This window comes from Muscardinus avellanarius (genome assembly GCF_963383645.1).
Source record: "Muscardinus avellanarius genome assembly, chromosome: 1".
NCBI classification, from domain to species: domain Eukaryota; kingdom Metazoa; phylum Chordata; class Mammalia; order Rodentia; family Gliridae; genus Muscardinus; species Muscardinus avellanarius.
The window spans coordinates 224,088,875-224,106,209 of record NC_137786.1 but is presented as its reverse complement, the minus strand read 5'-3'; the positions used below and the strand labels follow the sequence as shown (position 1 = coordinate 224,106,209).

The 17,335-nt window shown below is 47.4% G+C and overlaps 1 protein-coding gene across 1 annotated transcript; it reads left to right on the top strand.

The window, feature by feature from the left end:
* Nucleotides 1-220: 220 nt before the first annotated feature.
* Nucleotides 221-15,472, top strand: UBE2L6 (ubiquitin conjugating enzyme E2 L6; the record flags this gene model as incomplete). The annotated part of the gene is made up of 4 exons (XM_080698883.1): nucleotides 221-247; nucleotides 4,994-5,089; nucleotides 9,692-9,878; nucleotides 15,321-15,472. 4 exons carry the CDS (start codon nucleotides 221-223, stop codon nucleotides 15,470-15,472), a joined length of 462 nt encoding a protein of 153 aa, XP_080555009.1.
* Nucleotides 15,473-17,335: the final 1,863 nt, after the last annotated feature.

Genomic DNA, 17,335 nt, shown 5'->3' with positions numbered 1-17,335 from the left:
GGAGGATGCGGGGGGTCTCCCGGGGTCCGAGACCATCGCGGCGAGGACCGGGTCCCCCAAGCCACTGCAGTGGGTAGGAACCGTCTACGCCGCCCGAGCCCGCGCGGGTGGAGCGGACGTGGGCGGGGCTCCGGGGGGCGTGGTCCTGGGGGGCGGCGTGGCCGCGGGTCAGTGCGCTGTCCTGCTGGAGTCCGTCGGCGCCCGGACCTGCTGTCCAGAGATGTCGGCCTTCAAGCGCGTGGCGAAGGTAACCGCGGGTGGGAAGGGCGACCCCTTTCGCGCGGCTCCGGGTTCCCTGTTCCCTCCATCCCCTCGGCGGCCCCAGAGCGTTTGCTGGTTGTCTGGGTACCAGGGCTGGCCGCATCCTCGGCATCCCTCCCTCTCCGCAGAGGAGGAGCGGGTCTACCGGGCCGGCGGGGGCTGGAGTTTAGGGGATGGAGGGGGAGCGATGGGTGGGCATGTCAGTAGCCTTCTGAGCTGTGCTGGGGGCGAGGATGAGCCGGTCCCCGCCCCCCGACTGCTTTCGGTTTCATTTCTCCTGCCCGAAACTTGTGAAAACAGCTGGGCGCGCATCTGGGCACAGGCAGAGAGGGCTCCTCAGAGTCCTTATGCCCGGCGTTCTGCAGTTAACTAGTGGTTAGGAATCACATAACCAGGACGAACCCCGTGCCTTGGAATAGCCCATCGTGTGTGTGTGTGTGTGTGTGTGTGTGTGTGTGTGTGTGTGCGCGTGCGTGTGTGTGTGTGTGTGTGTTACTGGGGATTGAACCCAGGGGCACTGTACCTTTGAGATACACCCCCCCAGCCCTAACTGAGGCTGTCCACGAACCTGTGATTTTCCTGTTGCAGTCTCCCCAGTACAGGGATTGCAAGCGTGCACCACCACACCCAGCTCCATCCCATAATTTGGTACCTACATTACTGGAGTCCCGAGAAGCAGGGAATGCTGATTAGGACGGGGAGAAAAATACCCCTTGAGTATTCTCTGGAGGAAAACAGGGGAGGCAAACCTGGGAGACTTCCTGGAGTGGGTGTTTTGCATGGATCCATTCTATGGGTATTGACTGCCCATCACCTGCCTGCCCTGTGCTAGGAGGTAGCTTGACAGAGAAGAATAAAAATCCTGTCCCCAGTGAACCTTCATTCCTATGAGAGACTTAAAATAAGATTTGCAAGGACAGAGAAAGCGCAATTTCCCCAGGAGGTGGGAAAACCTCGGACATTTGGAGAATTGGGGTGTAGCCAGTATTGGAGATAGAAGGGAAGGAAGAGCAACCCTGGTGAGGTGGGACTGGTACTCCCCCCAGGCTTGGGGTTTCCCAGAAGCCCCCCTTCAGTCTGCGGTGGGGGGGGCAAGCTTGAGAAGCAGAGGGGTAGCTGCCACCCTCAACCTCTGAAAAGAAAACAGCCTCTGGAAAGAGGTGTGCTGGGCGGCCGTAAACCTAGCACTCGGGAGGCTGAGAAAGTGGGGTTGGAGGTGCCAGAACAGCTTTAGCAACAGAGTGAGACTCTCGGGAACCTAGTGAGACCCTGTTTCAAAATTAAAACAAAATAAATAAAGTCAGTCGTGGTGGTGCACGCTCGTAATCCCCGCGCTTGGGAGGCTGAGACAGGAGGATCGCACAGGTTCGAAGCCAGCCTCAGCTACTTAGTGAGGCTCTCTGCAACTTAGCCAGACCCTGTTTCCAAGTAAAGTATTAAATAGGTCTAGGAATATAGTCCGGAGGTAGAAAGGGCCCTGGGTTCCACCCCCAGTACCCAGTACCACCAATAAATAAATAAAAATAAATATATAAATAAATAAATCAGTCCAGGCATGGTGGCGCATGCTTGTAATCCCAGCATTTGGGAGGCTGAGACAGGAGGATTGTTGTTTGCAGCCAACCTCAGCTACTTAGTGAGGCCCTTTGAAACTCAGTGACACCCTGTTTCAAAATAAGGAATAACAAATAGGGCTGGGGGTGTAGCTCAGAGATACAATGCCCCTGGGTTCCATTCCCAGTACCGCAATAAAAAATTAATAATAATAAATAAAATAGTAATGTAGCTTGGAGGGAGTATGGCCCTTGGGTTCAATTTCCAGTACTGCGGAGAGAGAGAAAGAGAGAGACAGAAGGAGGAGGAGGAGGAGGAGGAGGAGGAGGAGGAGGAGGAGGAGGAGGAGGAGGAGGAGGAGGAGGAGGAGTATGGTTGCATATACCTGTAATTCTAGTACTTAGGAGGCTGAGACAGGAGGATTGAAGGTCTAAGACCAGCCTTAGAAACTTAGCAAGGCCTTCTCTGACTTAGGGAGACCCTGTTTGAAAACAACAAAATAAAAATAGGGCTGGAGGAAATTGGGCTAGAGGTGTACCTTAGAGGTAGAAACACCCCTGGGTTCAATCCCCAGTGCTCCGCCCCCCCAAGAAAAAAGAAAAAAAAGAAAGAAAGAAAGAAAGAACCGTCTTAGACTGGGGCACCTAGAGGAGGCTCCACCTAGAAAAACTGGAATCAGGAGGTTGGCAGTGAAATGGGGAGAGGAGCTTTCCTACCGAGTGGGGAGGAAGTGGGGGATGGTATTTATTGCACGGGCTTCTTTAAATTCCAGGCAGTTTACAAGTTTATATCCGTCATTTCACCTTACAAACTCTGTGAGAAGTAACACACCCCGTTTTACAGATGAGGAAATTGAGGCTGAGAGAAAATGACAGCTCTCCAGGGTCGCTGGGGAAGCAGAGATTTGAGCCCAGGCTCCAACCAGGAAGCTCTTTGGGTGGTTTTTCTACTTTCATTTTCTGTTCTTCTAAGTCAGGTGATTTCCCGACTTGGCAAAGAGCTGTGTTTCCCAGCTTGAGTTTCAGTAGCTTCAGACTTTGGGGTAGTTTTGACAGAACTCAGCCCAAAATGGACAGAGTCTAAGTATTTCCAGTTATGGTAAAGAAAATGTCCTTCTCAAGTTAGTGCGGTGGCACGCAATCCCTGCTCTTGGGAGGCTGAGACAGAAGGATCAGTTTCCAGGTCAGTGTCAGCAATTTAGCAAGGCCCTCAGCAACTCAGGGAGACTCTGCTTCAAAATAAAGATAGAGCCGGGCGTGGTGGCGCTCGCTTGTAATCCCCGCGCTTGGGCCGCTGAGACAGGAGGATCGCACAGGTTTGAACCCAGCCTCAGCTACTTAGTGAGGCTCCCAGCAACTTAGTGAGACCCTGTTTCAAAATAAAAATATAAAATAGGGCTGGGAGTGTAGGCCGGAGGTAGAAAGCCCCTGGGTTCCATTCCCAGAACCACCAAAATAAATAAATAAATAAATAAATAAATAAATAAATAAATAAATAAAATAGGGCTGGAGATGTAGCTCGGAGGTCGAATGCCCCTGGGTTCTGTTCCCCAGTACTGCAAAACTCAATGAATGAATGAATGAATGAATGAATGAATGAATGAATATAGAATCGGGTTGGGGTGTAACTCAGGGGTAGAAGGCCTTAGGTTCAATTCCTAGTACCAAACACAAGAAAGAAAAGAGAAAGAAAGAAAATGTCCCTGCATATCTTTTCTGTTCAAACTTGGGCTTCATTCTCGCCAAAGAATCAGATGCTACTGAGGCCAGGATTTCTGATGGCAGGATTTATGGTAGTACTACGTTGCCGCTAGTTTAGGGTAATGCATAAATGAGGGTCATGGACTCTGGGCAGCTTGTGCAGGCGGAGATGGGATGTAGGCTGGGACACCGGAGAGGGGCAGGATGTGTCTGTACTAGGGAGGGGAGATGGAGTCCCGTTGGGCCACAGGGAAAAAGGACCCCTCCTCAACACGGGCTGGGTTTGGGGGCTTTCTCTCTGCCTTTGTTTACACCAGGCTTCTCAACCTCCTCACGATTGATCTTCGGAGCCAGGGAATTCTTTGTGGGATGCCTATCAGCCTCTCTGACTATTAGCTACTGAACTGTAGTAACACTCTCCCCATTTGTGACACCAAAAGCTTTCTAGACATTGTCGGATGTCCTCTGGTAGCTGAAATGACTCCCAGTGGAGGACTGCTGGTTTATACCTGTTCATGGTTCCAAAGGAATATGACCTATCCTTGAATGTTTTTGTTTTTTGTTTTTGGTACCAGAAGTTGAGCCCAGGGGCACTCTACCTCTGAGCTAAATCCCCAACCCTTTATTTATTTATTTATTTATTTATTTATTTATTTATTTATGGTACTGGGGATGGAACCCAGGGGCATTCTACCTCTGAGCTATACCCCCAGCCCTAGTTTTTATTCTATAAATTTTGAAACAAGGTCTCACTGAGTTGCAAGGGCCTCACTATGTAGCCGAGGCTCTGCGAACCCAGATCTTCCTGTCTCGGCCTCCCAAATGCTGGGATTGTAAGTGTGCCCCACCACGCCTGGCTCTTTTTTTTTTTTTTTTTAATTTTGAAACAGGTCTCACCAAGTTGTAGAGGGCCTCACTAAGTGGCTGAGGCTGGCTGTGAACCTGTGATCCTCCTATCTCAGCCTCCCGAGTACTAGGATTACAGGTGTGCACCACCAGGCCACATATATATGTATATATTAATTCCCCTCCCCCCAAAATAAAAAGATCTCTGGCCGCATGGGATGGCTCCCCAAAAAGGGCGAGTGATTCCTTGGTCAAGTATGTTTGAGAAGTTCTGCTTACTGTGGGCTCACGTCTCTGAGAGTCACGATACATCATATTTAAGACTCTGGGAAAGCCACACATGGTGGGTCACACTTATAATCACAGTACCTGGGAAGCTGAGACAGGAAGATTGCAGGTTTGAGGATAGCCTCAGCGACTTAGTGAGTCCCTGTTTCAAAATAAAACATAAAAAGGACTGGGGATGCAGCTTGGGGGTAGAATGTTTGTAGGTTCAATCCTCAGTACAGAAAAGAAAAAATGAAATAAAATGGAACTCTAACTCTGCTGGCCCCTGCTCCTGGGATACCCCATTTGGGCTTGCTCCTGAGGTAGTGAGGACTCGGCCACTGTCCGCCCCGTGTCTCCTGCAGGAGCTGGAGGAACTTCAGAAGCAACTGCCCCCATACCTGCGGCACCTGTCCTGCGATGATGCCAACGTCCTGGTGTGGCGTGTGCTCCTCCTGCCTGTGAGTCTCCATGGCGATCGTGGCTCTGGGCGTGAAGTGACTTAGGCTGGTGCCTGGGTGGGGAGGGTTCAGGACGCCTTAGAGTCCTTTGACTGGAGGTCATCATTGGTGTATGTGGGGGGTTTCTGTGCGTTGATCGCTCCTGAGGGCCAGGCAGACTGATGGACATGTCAAAACACTTTTGGCCTTACTAGAAGACCCCTTCCTCAAGCCAGCAGCCACCAAGCCCACCCCAGAAGCTTTAGGAGAAAAACATCATCAAAAAGAAGACAGCTGAGCATGGGACATGCTCTCACAGTCCCAGGTGCTCGGGAGGCTGAGGCAGGAGAATCGCTTGAGCCTAGAAGTTTGAGGCCAGCGTTGAGAGCATAGTGAGACCCTATACCGCCCCCCCAGAATAAAAGCTGGGCATGGTGCATGTCTATAATCCCAGTACTTGGGAAACTGAGACAGGAGGATCACAGGTTCAAGAACAGCCTCAGCAACTTAGGGAGATTCTTAGAAACTTGGTGAGACCCTGATTCAAAATATGCCGGGCATGGTGGCTCACGCTTGTAATCCCCGCGCTTGGGAGGTGGAGACGGGAGGATCACGCAGGTTCGAAGCCAGACGCACTGGTTTAAGAGACCCTGTTTCCAAATAAAAATATAAAAATAGGTCTGGGAGTGTAACCCGGAGGTAGAAGGGTTTCCAGGAACCCCAGTACCACCATAAATAAATAAATAAATAAATAAATAAATAAATAAATAAATATGGCCGGGGGTGTGTAGTCCAGAGGTAGAACGTACCTGGGTTCAATCCCCAGTAACACATACACATGCACACGCACACGCACACGCACACATACACAATGGTTTGTTTAACCCAGAACTTAGCAGGCAGTAGGACTTTCCCAGCTAACCATAATGCGATATGCAATACTTTGGCCCAACTTCTTTATTTCACAGGTGAGGAAACAGAGTCCTAGAGAAGCTCCAGGTCACACAGCAAGTTTGTGGCCGAGCTGGGACAGGACCTGAGGCTTACTCTATCACTGCAACCGCCACCCTCCCAGCAAGGAGGCGCTGTAGGCAGGCTCTCAGGGGGCCGTCCTGCTCTGAGCCCCAGCCCGGGGCCTTATCTCCCCAGCCTTTTCTTATCACTGGACTTTTTTTCTTAATTTTTATTTTTTGGCACTGGCCTCTGCCTCCAAGCTATACCCTCAGACCTTTTTCTTTTTCTTGTGGTACTGTGGATTGGACTCAGGGGCATTCTGACCTACATTTCCAGTTCCTATTTTATTTTTTAGTTTGAAACAGGACCTCGCTAAGTCGCTGAGGCTGGCTGTGTACCTGTGAGCCTCCTGTCTCAGCCACCCAAGTGCTGGACATACAAGCGTGTGCGATCACACCTTGCAACATGCACACACATCAACCCTTGGCTCCTCTCATTCAGGCTAACAGTGCCCTGTGTTTTCAGTCATTTGAAGGTTCTGGAAGGATTTGGCGCTTTGGGTTCAGCCTAAAGGCCCCTGTGCTCTGTGCTGCGATTACCCAAATTCTGGCATTTTTCCTCATAAAAGTAGAGGACTTGTGCGGAGACACCGGGGCGACAGTGCTGGGTTTCCATCCCAGCACGTCTCTGTGCCCTGTGCAAGTCACGTACATACACCGAGCTTGACTTTCCTCGCCTGAAAGCGGAGATGTAAATGAATTCATTTTAATCATACCCAAGCCCTATGGAACTATCTACAATTATCCCCATATGTAAGCACAGAGAGGTCAATTACTTGCTTAAGATTGCAGAGCTCGTGAGTGGCAGAGGCAGGAGTCACAGCCGGCCAGGGTCTTTCCAGAGTCTGTGACTCCCACACTCTTCTACGTGGGCTGGTGCGTGTCATCTTTACTACAGGCGACTCAGAGTGGGCGCGCAGGAAGGACTTCAGGCCCCTCGGAGGCTGGAGGGTCTCCTTCTGGCTCCTGGAAGCTCCCAGCCAACTTTTTCTCTAGCCCCTGAGGTTTTGTTTCATTCATTCATTTATTCATGTATCATCCATCCATCCATCTATCTATCTATCATCATCATCATCTATCTATCTATGGTACTGGGTTTTGTTTCATTCATTCATTTATTCATGTATCGTCTATCTATCTATCTATCTATCATCTATCTATCTATCATCATCATCATCTATCTATGGTACTGGGGATGGAGCCCAGGGGGATTATACCTCTGAGCTACACCCCCAGTTCAATTGTTTTTTCAGTACCAGGGATGGAACCCAGGGGCATTCTATCTCCCCTCTCAGTCTCCCAAGTACTGGGATTACAGGCGTGTGCCACCCGTGCCTGGCACATTTACACTACTGATCCACCAGCACCTCTCTAGAACTCTTCATCCTCCATTCTGAAATTTTGTGTCCATTCAATAATACCCGTGCATTCCTCCCTCCCCCAGCACCTGGTAACCACTTTTCTATTTTATATCTCTATGGATTTGACTCTTCTATGCACCTCACATAAGTGGCATCAGACAATATTGTCTAGTTTATTTTGCATAGCACAGTATTTTCAAGGTTCATCCATTTTGTAGCATGAATGTATTAGAATTTCATTTTTTTTTTTTTGTACAAGGGATTCAACCCAGGGGCATTTTATCTCTGATCTACACCCCTAGCCTTTTATTTTATTTTATTCTACTCTATTTTATTTTATTGTGTGGTACTGGGGATGGAACCTAGGGGCATTCTACCTCTGAAGTATACCCCCAGTCCTATTTTTTTATACTTTTTATTTTGAAACAGGGTCTCACTGAGTTGCAAAGGACCTCACTAAGTAGCTGAGGCAGACTGTGAACCATGATCCTCCTGTCTCAGCCTCTCAAATGCTGGGTTTATAAGCGTGTGCCACCAAGCCCGGTGCCCCAGCCTTTTTTACTTTTTGTCTTAAAACAGAGTCTTATTAGGTTGCTGAAAGTCTTACTATCTTATTGAAGCTGGTCTCAAACCTGCAATCCTCCTGTCTCGGTCTCCCAAGTACTGGTATTACAGGACCACCACACCTGGCTCCAACTTACTGCGTTTTATGTGTGGTACTAGGGGTAGAACCCAGGGGCATTCTACCTCTGAGCTATACCCCAGCCCTATTTTTATTAAAAAAAATTTTTTTGTTGGCACTGGGGTTCCTGGAAGCCCTTCTACCTCTGGGCTACACTCCCAGACCTATTTTTACATTTTTATTTGGAAACAGGATCTCCTAAGCCAGCACGCGCGGCTGGCTTCAAACCTGCACGATCCTCCTGTCAGCCTCTCAAGCGCGGGGATTACAAGCGTGTGCCACCACGCCCGGCTATTTTTTATTTTTAAACAGTATCTCACTAAGTTGCTGAGAGCCTCACCAAGTTGCTGAGGTTGGCTTTGAACCTGCAATCCTCCTATCTCAGCCTCCTGAGTACTGGGATTACAGGCATGTGCCACCACGCACAGCCCACCATGCCCGGCTCACCATCCCAGCCCACCCTCTTCCTTTTTTAAGGCTAAGCTGTATCTTTTTGTAGCTGTGTGCCACATTTTGATCAGTCTGTTAATAGTTGGCTTCCCCCTTTTGCCTGTGGTGAATGACACTGCTGTGAGCATTGGTATACAGGTCTGTGTCATGGGACTGTCAGATCAGAGGGTCATTCTTCTTAGTTTCTTGAGGCCACGCTGTGCTGTTTCCAGGGCAGCTGCTCTGTTTTCCACTCCTGAGCCTCTGCCTTCTAGGATTTCCTCCTTTTCTCCATCTTCTCACTTGCCCTCGATGATAACATGCTCCTCTTCCTGCTAACGGCTCCGAAGAAGAGGACGGTCTGTCCTTCTCTCCCATAATTCCAGGAAGACTGTAAAGCTGAGATGGCCCTTAGCATTTATCTAGTCAAACTTTATCAATTTTTCTAAAGAGGAAACCGAAGCCCAGAGACAGGAGGTGGCTCACTCACGGTCACCAGCAAAAGCCACAGTAGATATTTCTTTTACTTTTTCTTTTTGTGTGTGTGTGTGTGTGTGGTACCAGGGATGGAACCCAGGGGCATTCTACCTCGAGCTACATGCCCAGGCCTATTTTTTATTCTTTATTTTGAAATAGGGTCTCACTGAGTTGCAAAGGGCCTCACTAAGTAGCTGAGGCTGTCCGTGAACCACGATCCTCCCAAATGCTAGGATTACAAGCGTCTGTCACCACACCCAGCCTATTCTTTATTTTAAAACAAGGTCTCACTGAGTTGCAGAGGGCCTCACTAAGTAGTAGCTGAGGCTGTCCTCAAGCCGCGATCCTCCTGTCTCAGCCTTCCAAATGCTGGGATTACGAGCGTGGGCCACCATGCCCGGCCACAGTAGATTTTTCTGACTCCCAGGCTCAGGCGCTTGGCGATTCCTCCCTTCCCTAATCTGTGGTTCTACGGCCACACAAGCGCAGGTGCCACCGGTGTCCCTGCTCCTGATTCTTCCCCTGCAGCAGAACAGAGGATTCCTGGGACAGGGGCATGGGAAGGAAGGCCAGACCAAAGTCCTAGGAGGAAAGCGATGCTTCTAGAGCGGTGTGCCGCAGAACAGAGGTTGCCTGTTTCTCTTTTTCTCTCTCTGCCCAGGACGAGCCTCCCTACCACCTCAAGGCCTTCAATCTATGCATCGATTTCCCCAGGAGTTACCCATTCATGCCGCCCACGTTGAAGTTCACAACCAAGATCTATCACCCCAACGTGGGTGTGGATGGAGAGGTTTGCCTGCCCCTCACCAGCAAGGAGAACTGGAGTCCTCACACCCATCCTAGCCAAGGTAGGGCTGGGCTGGGCCTACGGGGACTGAGCCCGGGTGGGGGTTGCTGGCTCTGGGGTGAGCTGACTTATTTTGAGTTAGACCAGCCTAAAAGAGGAGATGGAACTGCGGGTCTCTGTTGAGTCTGCGTGGAATGGGAGGGGAATGTTTACTGGGATTCTGGGTGGCCTAACCGCTCCTGCCACTGTCCCCGGGTCTGGGCAGGGGTGAACTCATGCACTTGTCTCTGGTTCTGGGGAGTGAGGGCGTGGCTGTAGAGGGAAGGGCCCGCTGTTCTGTATGTGGACTTTGGATAAGTTTTGCGGACCTGATGCTCTAAAGGACAACGCAAGGGGTTGCCCTAATAAGGCTACTACCCACCACTCAGCTGACCACTCTGGGCACTGTGATTTTTACTTGTGTGTGTGTGTTGGGTGCTGGGGATTCTACCTCTGAGTTATACTCCAGATCTTTTTATTTTTTATTTATTTAATTTTTTGGTGGTACTGGGGGGTGGAACCCAGGGGCTTTCTACCTCCGGGCTATCCTCCCAGCCCTATTTTATATTTTATTTGGAAACAGGGTCTCTCACTGAGTTGCTGAGAGCCTCACTAAGTAGCTGAGTTTGGCTTCGAACCTGTGCGATCCTCCTGTCTCTGCCTCCCAAGCGCGGGGATTACAAGGGTGCATCACCACGCCCGGCTCCGTGATCTTTTTTTTTTTTTTTAAATGGGTCTCACTAAGTTACTGAGGGCCTTGCTAAGTTGGCCTCAAACCTGCGATCCTTCTTCTATCTCAGCATCCCAAGTACTGGCATCACAGCATGTCCCACCACAGCCAGCACTGACAACTTTCCGCCATCCCATCTGCTAATACTCTTGTTAGCCTGTTGGATGGAGACACTGAGACTTGATACAGCAGGCAAGGGGCAGAGCGTGGCTGATGGTGTGCTCCAACAGTTTGGGTATTAGTGTGATGTTGGCTTCATAGAATGTATTTAGGAGAGTCCCGCTTTTTTCTATCTCATGAAATATTTTGACTATTGGTATTAGCTCTTCTATAAAGGTTTTATAGAATTCACTTGGAAATCCATCTGGTCCTGGGCTTTTCTTTGATGGTAAGCTTTTTATTGCTGTTTTCAATCTCGTTGATTGCTATTGGTTGGTTTAAATTTTCTCTATCGCCGGGCGTGGTGGCGCACGCTTGTAATCCCCGCGCTTGGGAGGCAGAGACAGGAGGATCGCGCAGGTTCGAAGCCAGCCGTGCGCGCTGGCTTAGGAGACCCTGTTTCCAAATAAAAAAAAAATGTAAAAATAGGTCTGAGTGTGCAGCCCGGAAGTAGAAGGGCTTCCAGGAACCCCAGTACCACAAAAAAAAAAAAAAAAAAAAAAAATCTCTATCTTCTTGACTCAGTTTAGGAAGGTTGTATTTATCTAGAAAGTTGTCATTTTCCTCCAGATTTTCCATTTTGTTGGAATATAGTTTGTCAAAGTAGTTTCTGATAATCTCTTGGATTTCTATACTGTCAGTAGTAATGTCTCCTTTTTATCTCTTATCTTCATAATTTGGATTGATTCTCTTTTTATAAGTTAGGTTGGCAAGTGGTTTATTTATCTTGTTAATTTTTCGAAAAACCAGCTTTTGGTTTTGTTGATTTTCTGTATTGTTTTTTCATTCTCTACTTCGTTGATTTCTGCTCTGATTTTAATAATTTCCTGTCTTCTACTGGCTTTGGGGTTAGATTGTTCCTGTTTTTCAAGGGTTTTGAGGTGTGTCATTAGGTTATCTATTTGAAGATTTTCTGTTTTTTTTATGTGGGCACTCAGTGCTATAAATTTTCCTCTCAATACTGCCTACAAAGTGTCCCAAGGTTTTGATATGTTGTATTTTTGTTTTCATTTGTTTCTAGAAATTTCTTGATTTCACCTCTTACATCTTCTATGACCCATTCTTCATTCAGAAGTGTGGTGTTCGGTCTCCACATGTTTATGTTGTTTCTCTGGGTCTTCTTATAGTTGATTTCTAGTTTCATTCCATTATGGTCTGAAAAGACACAGGGAAGTATGTAACATTTTTTGAATTGCCTCTGCTCATTCTGTGTCCCAGGATGTGATATATTTTGGAGAAGATTCCTTGAATAGCTGAAAAAAATGTAAACTCCGCTGTAGTTGGGTGAAATACTCTATATGTGTCCAACAGGTCCATTTGACTAATGATATTCTTTAGGTCTGAGGCATCTTTACTGACCTTTTGTCTGGAAGATAGGTGTAATGGTGTGAGAAGTGTGTTGAAGTCTCCTAGTAGTATTGTGTTGGGATTTATGTGTGACTTAATGTCACAAAGAGTTTGTTTTATGAAGGTATCTGCACCCAAATTTGGGGCATAGATGTTGATTATTGTTATTTCCTTTTGCTGGATTGTTCCTTTTACCAGTAAAATATGACCTTATTTGTCACTTCTAATCAGTTTGGGCTTGAAGTCTAACTTGTCTGATATCATAGTTGCTACTCCTGCTTGTCTTCAAGTTCTGTTAGCATGGATTACCTTGCTCCAGTCTTTTACCTTAAGTTTGTTACTATCTTAACTTGTAAGGTGTGTTTCTTGCAAGCAGCAGATAGATGGACTTTGATTTTTAATCCATTTTGCCACTTTATGCATTTTTATTGGGGAGTTCAGTCCATTTACATTCAGTGTGATTATTGAGAGATGATTTTTAATTCCCAACATGTTGAGATTTTACTTCTATATGAAATATTGTTTGTTTTTCTCTTCTTAGTTGTCTGCTGGATAAAAATTCTTGTTTCTCTGGTTCTGGCATGTATTTCTTGTTTCTTCTTTGTAGTTGATCTCTTTGAGTATTTTCTCTAGTGCTGGTTTTGAAGACATAAATTCCTTCAGCTTCTGCTTGTCGTGGAAGAATTTTATTTCCTCATCTAATTTGAGAGATAGTTTTGTTGGGTAGGAAATTTTTGGCTGGAAGTTGTTTTTTTTTTCAGAGTTTGGAATATGTTACTCCAAGCCCTTCTGGCTCTCATGACTTGGTTTGGGAAGTCTGGAGTGATTCTAACTGGTTTGCATTTGAATGTCACTTGGCCTTTTGTTTTTGTTGCCTTTAAGATTCTCTCCTTGGCTTCTACATTGGTCATTTTGACTATTATGTGGCATGGGGAACCTTTTCTCTGATCTTGTCTAAAGAGAGTTCTATATGTTTCCTGAAACTGTCTATCAACCTCTTGCTCTATGTTTTGAAAATTTTCTATTATTTCTTTGAAGAGATTATTTATCCCTTTGGTTTCACCTTCTTTTCCCTCCTCTATTCTGATTATTCTTAAGCTAGCTCTCTTAAAATGGGCCCATATTTCTTTAATGTCCAGTTCCTGCTGTTGAATTGTTTTTTCTTCTTCTTCTTCTTTTTTTTTTTTTTTTTTTGTGGTACTGGGGTTCCTGGAAACCCTTCTACCTCTGGGATACACTCCCAGACCTATTTTATATTATTTTTATTTGGAAAAAGGGTCTCTTAATCCAGCGAGGCTGGCTTCGAATCTGTGCAATCCTCCTGTCTTCACCTCCCAAGTGCGGGGATTACAAGCGTGCACCACCACACCTGGCTCGAATTGTTTTTCTTCTAGGAGCGAGATTCTATTCTCCACGTGGTCTAATCAATTGTTTATAGTTTGAATTGATGCCTTTACTTTAATGATTGCATCCTTTATTTCTTTCGGACTCTCTAAATTCTTTTAGAAAGTCCTGTTTTATTTCTTCATTTATATTCCTGATAGGATCTTCTGGAGATCTCTGCATTTCTGTGTTATCAGGTTCTAATATTGTGGGGTTGTGGGAGCTCATTGCTCCATGGTTGATTGTCCTACCCATGATTTCTGAAGTTTGTACCTTCTCTGGGTTCTTCTCCGAGTAACCACGACTTTACTTATGGTGCTCTGGGGGGTTTGTTGTAATCTCAGCCACCAAAACTCCTTTACTGGGTTATATCACAAAGTCTCACACCCAGGGAGTTAGTCAAGGCTGCATGAGACCCTGGGGGCGCCGGGCTGGGCGTTTTCCCATGGGGAGCTGTGACTAGGGTGTGGTATCTCTGCCACCACTACGCATTCACTGGGTTGAACTGCAATATCTCAGACCCAGGGAGATTATCAAAGCTGTGAGTCCCTGGGGGTGCAGTGCTGGGATTTCTCCTGTAGGGGCCGCAATTTCTTTTCTTTTCTTTTCTTTTCTTTCTTTCTTTCTCTCTCTTCTTTTCTTTTCTTTTCTTTTCTTTTCTTTTCTTTTTTTTTGGTGGTACTGGGGATGGAACCCAGGAAATTTCTACCTCCTGGCAACACTCCCAGATCTATTTTTTAATATTTTTTTATTTGGAAATAGGGTGTCTTAAGCCAGTGGAGACTGGTTTCGAATCTGCACAATCCTCCTGTCTCAGCCTCCAAAGTGTGGTGATTACAAATGTGCACCACCACACCTGGCAAGGGGGCCACAATATCACTTACATTTTTGGTGCGCGCTGGTCTGGAGGTCTCCGAGTGTGGTGAACTCACTACCCCTGCTGGCAATATGGCACTGCTGCCACACTCTTTGCCATGAGGCTGGCGTATTTCTTTTCTGGTTTTGAGCTCTGCTCTGAATCCCTGGAGGGCGTGATGAGCTTGGCCGCTGGAAGTTTTAGACAGTTGCTGAAATAACTGCTGAGTTACAACCGACTGACCTGCAGCTGCTCACTTCAGCTTCTTCTTTACCTTTTCCTCTCTGGAGCCTGGTGCTATGAGGCAAGATGGTGCTGGCGTGGCTCCCGCCACCGCAAAGCAGGCTGGTTTCTTTTCTGCTCTCTGATTGTTCTTCTAGTTTTCTTTTTCTTTGTCCCTTGTATTTATAGCTTTTATTTCTCTACTAATAGTGTTCTCTGGTTACATAAAGTGCTCGTTTTGTGCCAATAGAGATTAATGTTAGCAGGACCTGTCAACGCTGCTTTTCTCAGTTGCCATCTTCCCGGAAGTCCTTGGTGTAGTCTTTTGAATTTTGAAACAGGGTCTCACTGGGTTGCAAAGGGCCTCACTAAGTAGCTGAGGCTGTCTGCAAACTGTGGTCCTCCTGTCTTAGTCTCTCGAATGCTGGGATGACAAATGTGTACCACCATGCCTGGCTTACTAGAGTGGTTCTTGTCAAAGTGGGCGTGAGACCCAGAAACCCCACATCTCCTGAGAAGTTTCTCTGAAGTCAGGGAACATAACTGTTTGGAAACCGTGGAGCCAATGAGATGAGGCTCTGAGTATCACCCACCAGAAATGAGCAGGACTATTGCTTGAGCTATCAAGTCTTCCTAAGAGGTGGGATCTCCTTTGGGGGGAGTCTACGGGAGGGGGACAATTAGGAGTCCAGGGAATGGGCAGCCATCACCTCCCCCTGGGCTCTTTTCTCCCCCTCCTGACACTCTGATCTGGCTTCTCCCTGCAGTCTTGGAGGCCCTCAACATGCTGGTGGCAAAACCCAACCTCCAGGAGCCCCTACGGGTGCAACTCGCTGACTTGCTGGTGCAGAATCCGGAGCTGTTCAGGAGCAAGGCTGAAGAGTTCACCCTCCAATACGGAGTGGACCGGCCCTCCTAATTCTGGTTCTGACCCCTGTGTGCCCTGGATCCTGGAGCCAGATGTTCTCATGTCCTGAGAGCCCTGTGGCAGTCCATTTCCTGCTTATGATCTTGATTAGCTGCTAGTTATGAGTTTGTGTATGGGGGTGGGTGCAGGCATGTATCTGGTGTGTGATCTCCCTCCCAGGATCACCTGGCCTCAGGTGTACCCTTCCCTTTACCAGCGGAGCGTAGAGGCAGCTGGTCATCTTCCAGGACAGCTGGCAGGAAACCAGAACCCTCGTCCCCCCAAAAGCCCCTGGCATTGGGGAGACGTGGTGGGAGGCAGGGTGCAGGGAGGTGTCATATTTGCTATTAATTAACATCAGCGAAACCACGGATAGGCATGGGGGCATTAGATACTAAGCCCTTTATGTTGAGCTGGGCGTGGTGGCGCACACTTGTAAGCCCGGCATTTGGGTGGCTGAGACAAGAGGATCGTAGTTTGCGGACAGCCTCAGCTACTTAGTGAAGTCCTTTGGTACCAAATAAAATAAAATAAAATAAAAGATACTCAGCCCTTTATGTTTCCGCTGGTGAATCACAAAATGAAGAGTCTAGTCTCCATCCCAGAAATCTGACTACAGGTTTTGAGACCACTGGCTATCCTGACGATGGGCCACCAGTTCCTGGAGCCAGACCTCAAGCTGAGCCGTGAGTGCCCTCCCCCACCCAGGGGAGCCACAGAACCCACCTGGCTGCCTGGCCACAGATCAATTATGGGGTCTCGATTAAACCTTCAGTGGAGGTGGGGTGGTTTCATCAAGCCAAGAGAGGGCCAGAATTTAGCTGCCATCTCACAGAAGTTGTGACCCGGTCATTTCATAAGTAGAAGCTAGAACTGGGTGTGATGGCGCATGCTTGTAATCCCAGCATTCAGGAGGCTGAGACAGAAGGATCTTGGTTCGCAGACAGCGTTAGCTACTTAGTGAGGCCCCTTGCAACTCAGTGAGACCCTGTTTCAAAATAAAGAATAAAAAATAGGGCTGGTGTGTAGCTCAGAGGTAGAATTCCCCTGGGTTCCATGCCCAGTACCGCAAAAAATAAAAAAAAAGTAGAAGCTACAGAAAAATAAAGAATAAGTGGGGATTGGGATTTTATAAAAATAGAAGGGAGACAGGCAGACATGGTGGCACACACCTGTAATCCCAGTACTTGAGAAGGCTGAGACAGGAAGATCTTAGGTTTGAGGCCAGCCTCAGCAATTTAGCAAGATCCCAGCACCTTATCAAGACCTTGTTTAATATTAATTAATTAATTAAATAACCAGGTGTGTTGGCACATCCCTGTAATCCCAGTACTTGGGAGACTGAGACAGGAGAATTGTAGATTCGAGGCTGGCCTCAGCAAGTAGTAAGACTCTTATCAACCTAGCAAGACTGTTTCAAAATAAAAATAGGATTGAGGGGTGTCACTTGGAGGTAGAATGTTCTTTGATTCAATCCCCAGTACCTTGGCCAGGGGTCTTGCAAAGGTCCACAGGGGTGACACCCCTATGTTACAGACAAGATGCTTGAGGCATGGGGCACATCGGTGGGTTGCCTGGGTCTACTCTGCCAACTAGGATAAAATCTGCATCTCCTGAAAGCCTGGGTGGGGTTTTGTGTTGTTCATTTTGTCATGAGCTGCTATTGTGTGTGTGTGTGTGTGTGTGTGTGTGTGTGTGTGTGTGTTACTGGGGATGGAACCCAGGGCATTGTACTTGCAAGCTACACCTTCAGCCCTGTTTTTTTTTTAATTCTTCTTTTTTTTTTTTTTATTGCGGTACTGGGCATGGAACCCAGGGGCATTCTACCTTCTACCTCTGAGCTACACAACCAGCCCTATTTTTTATTCTTTATTT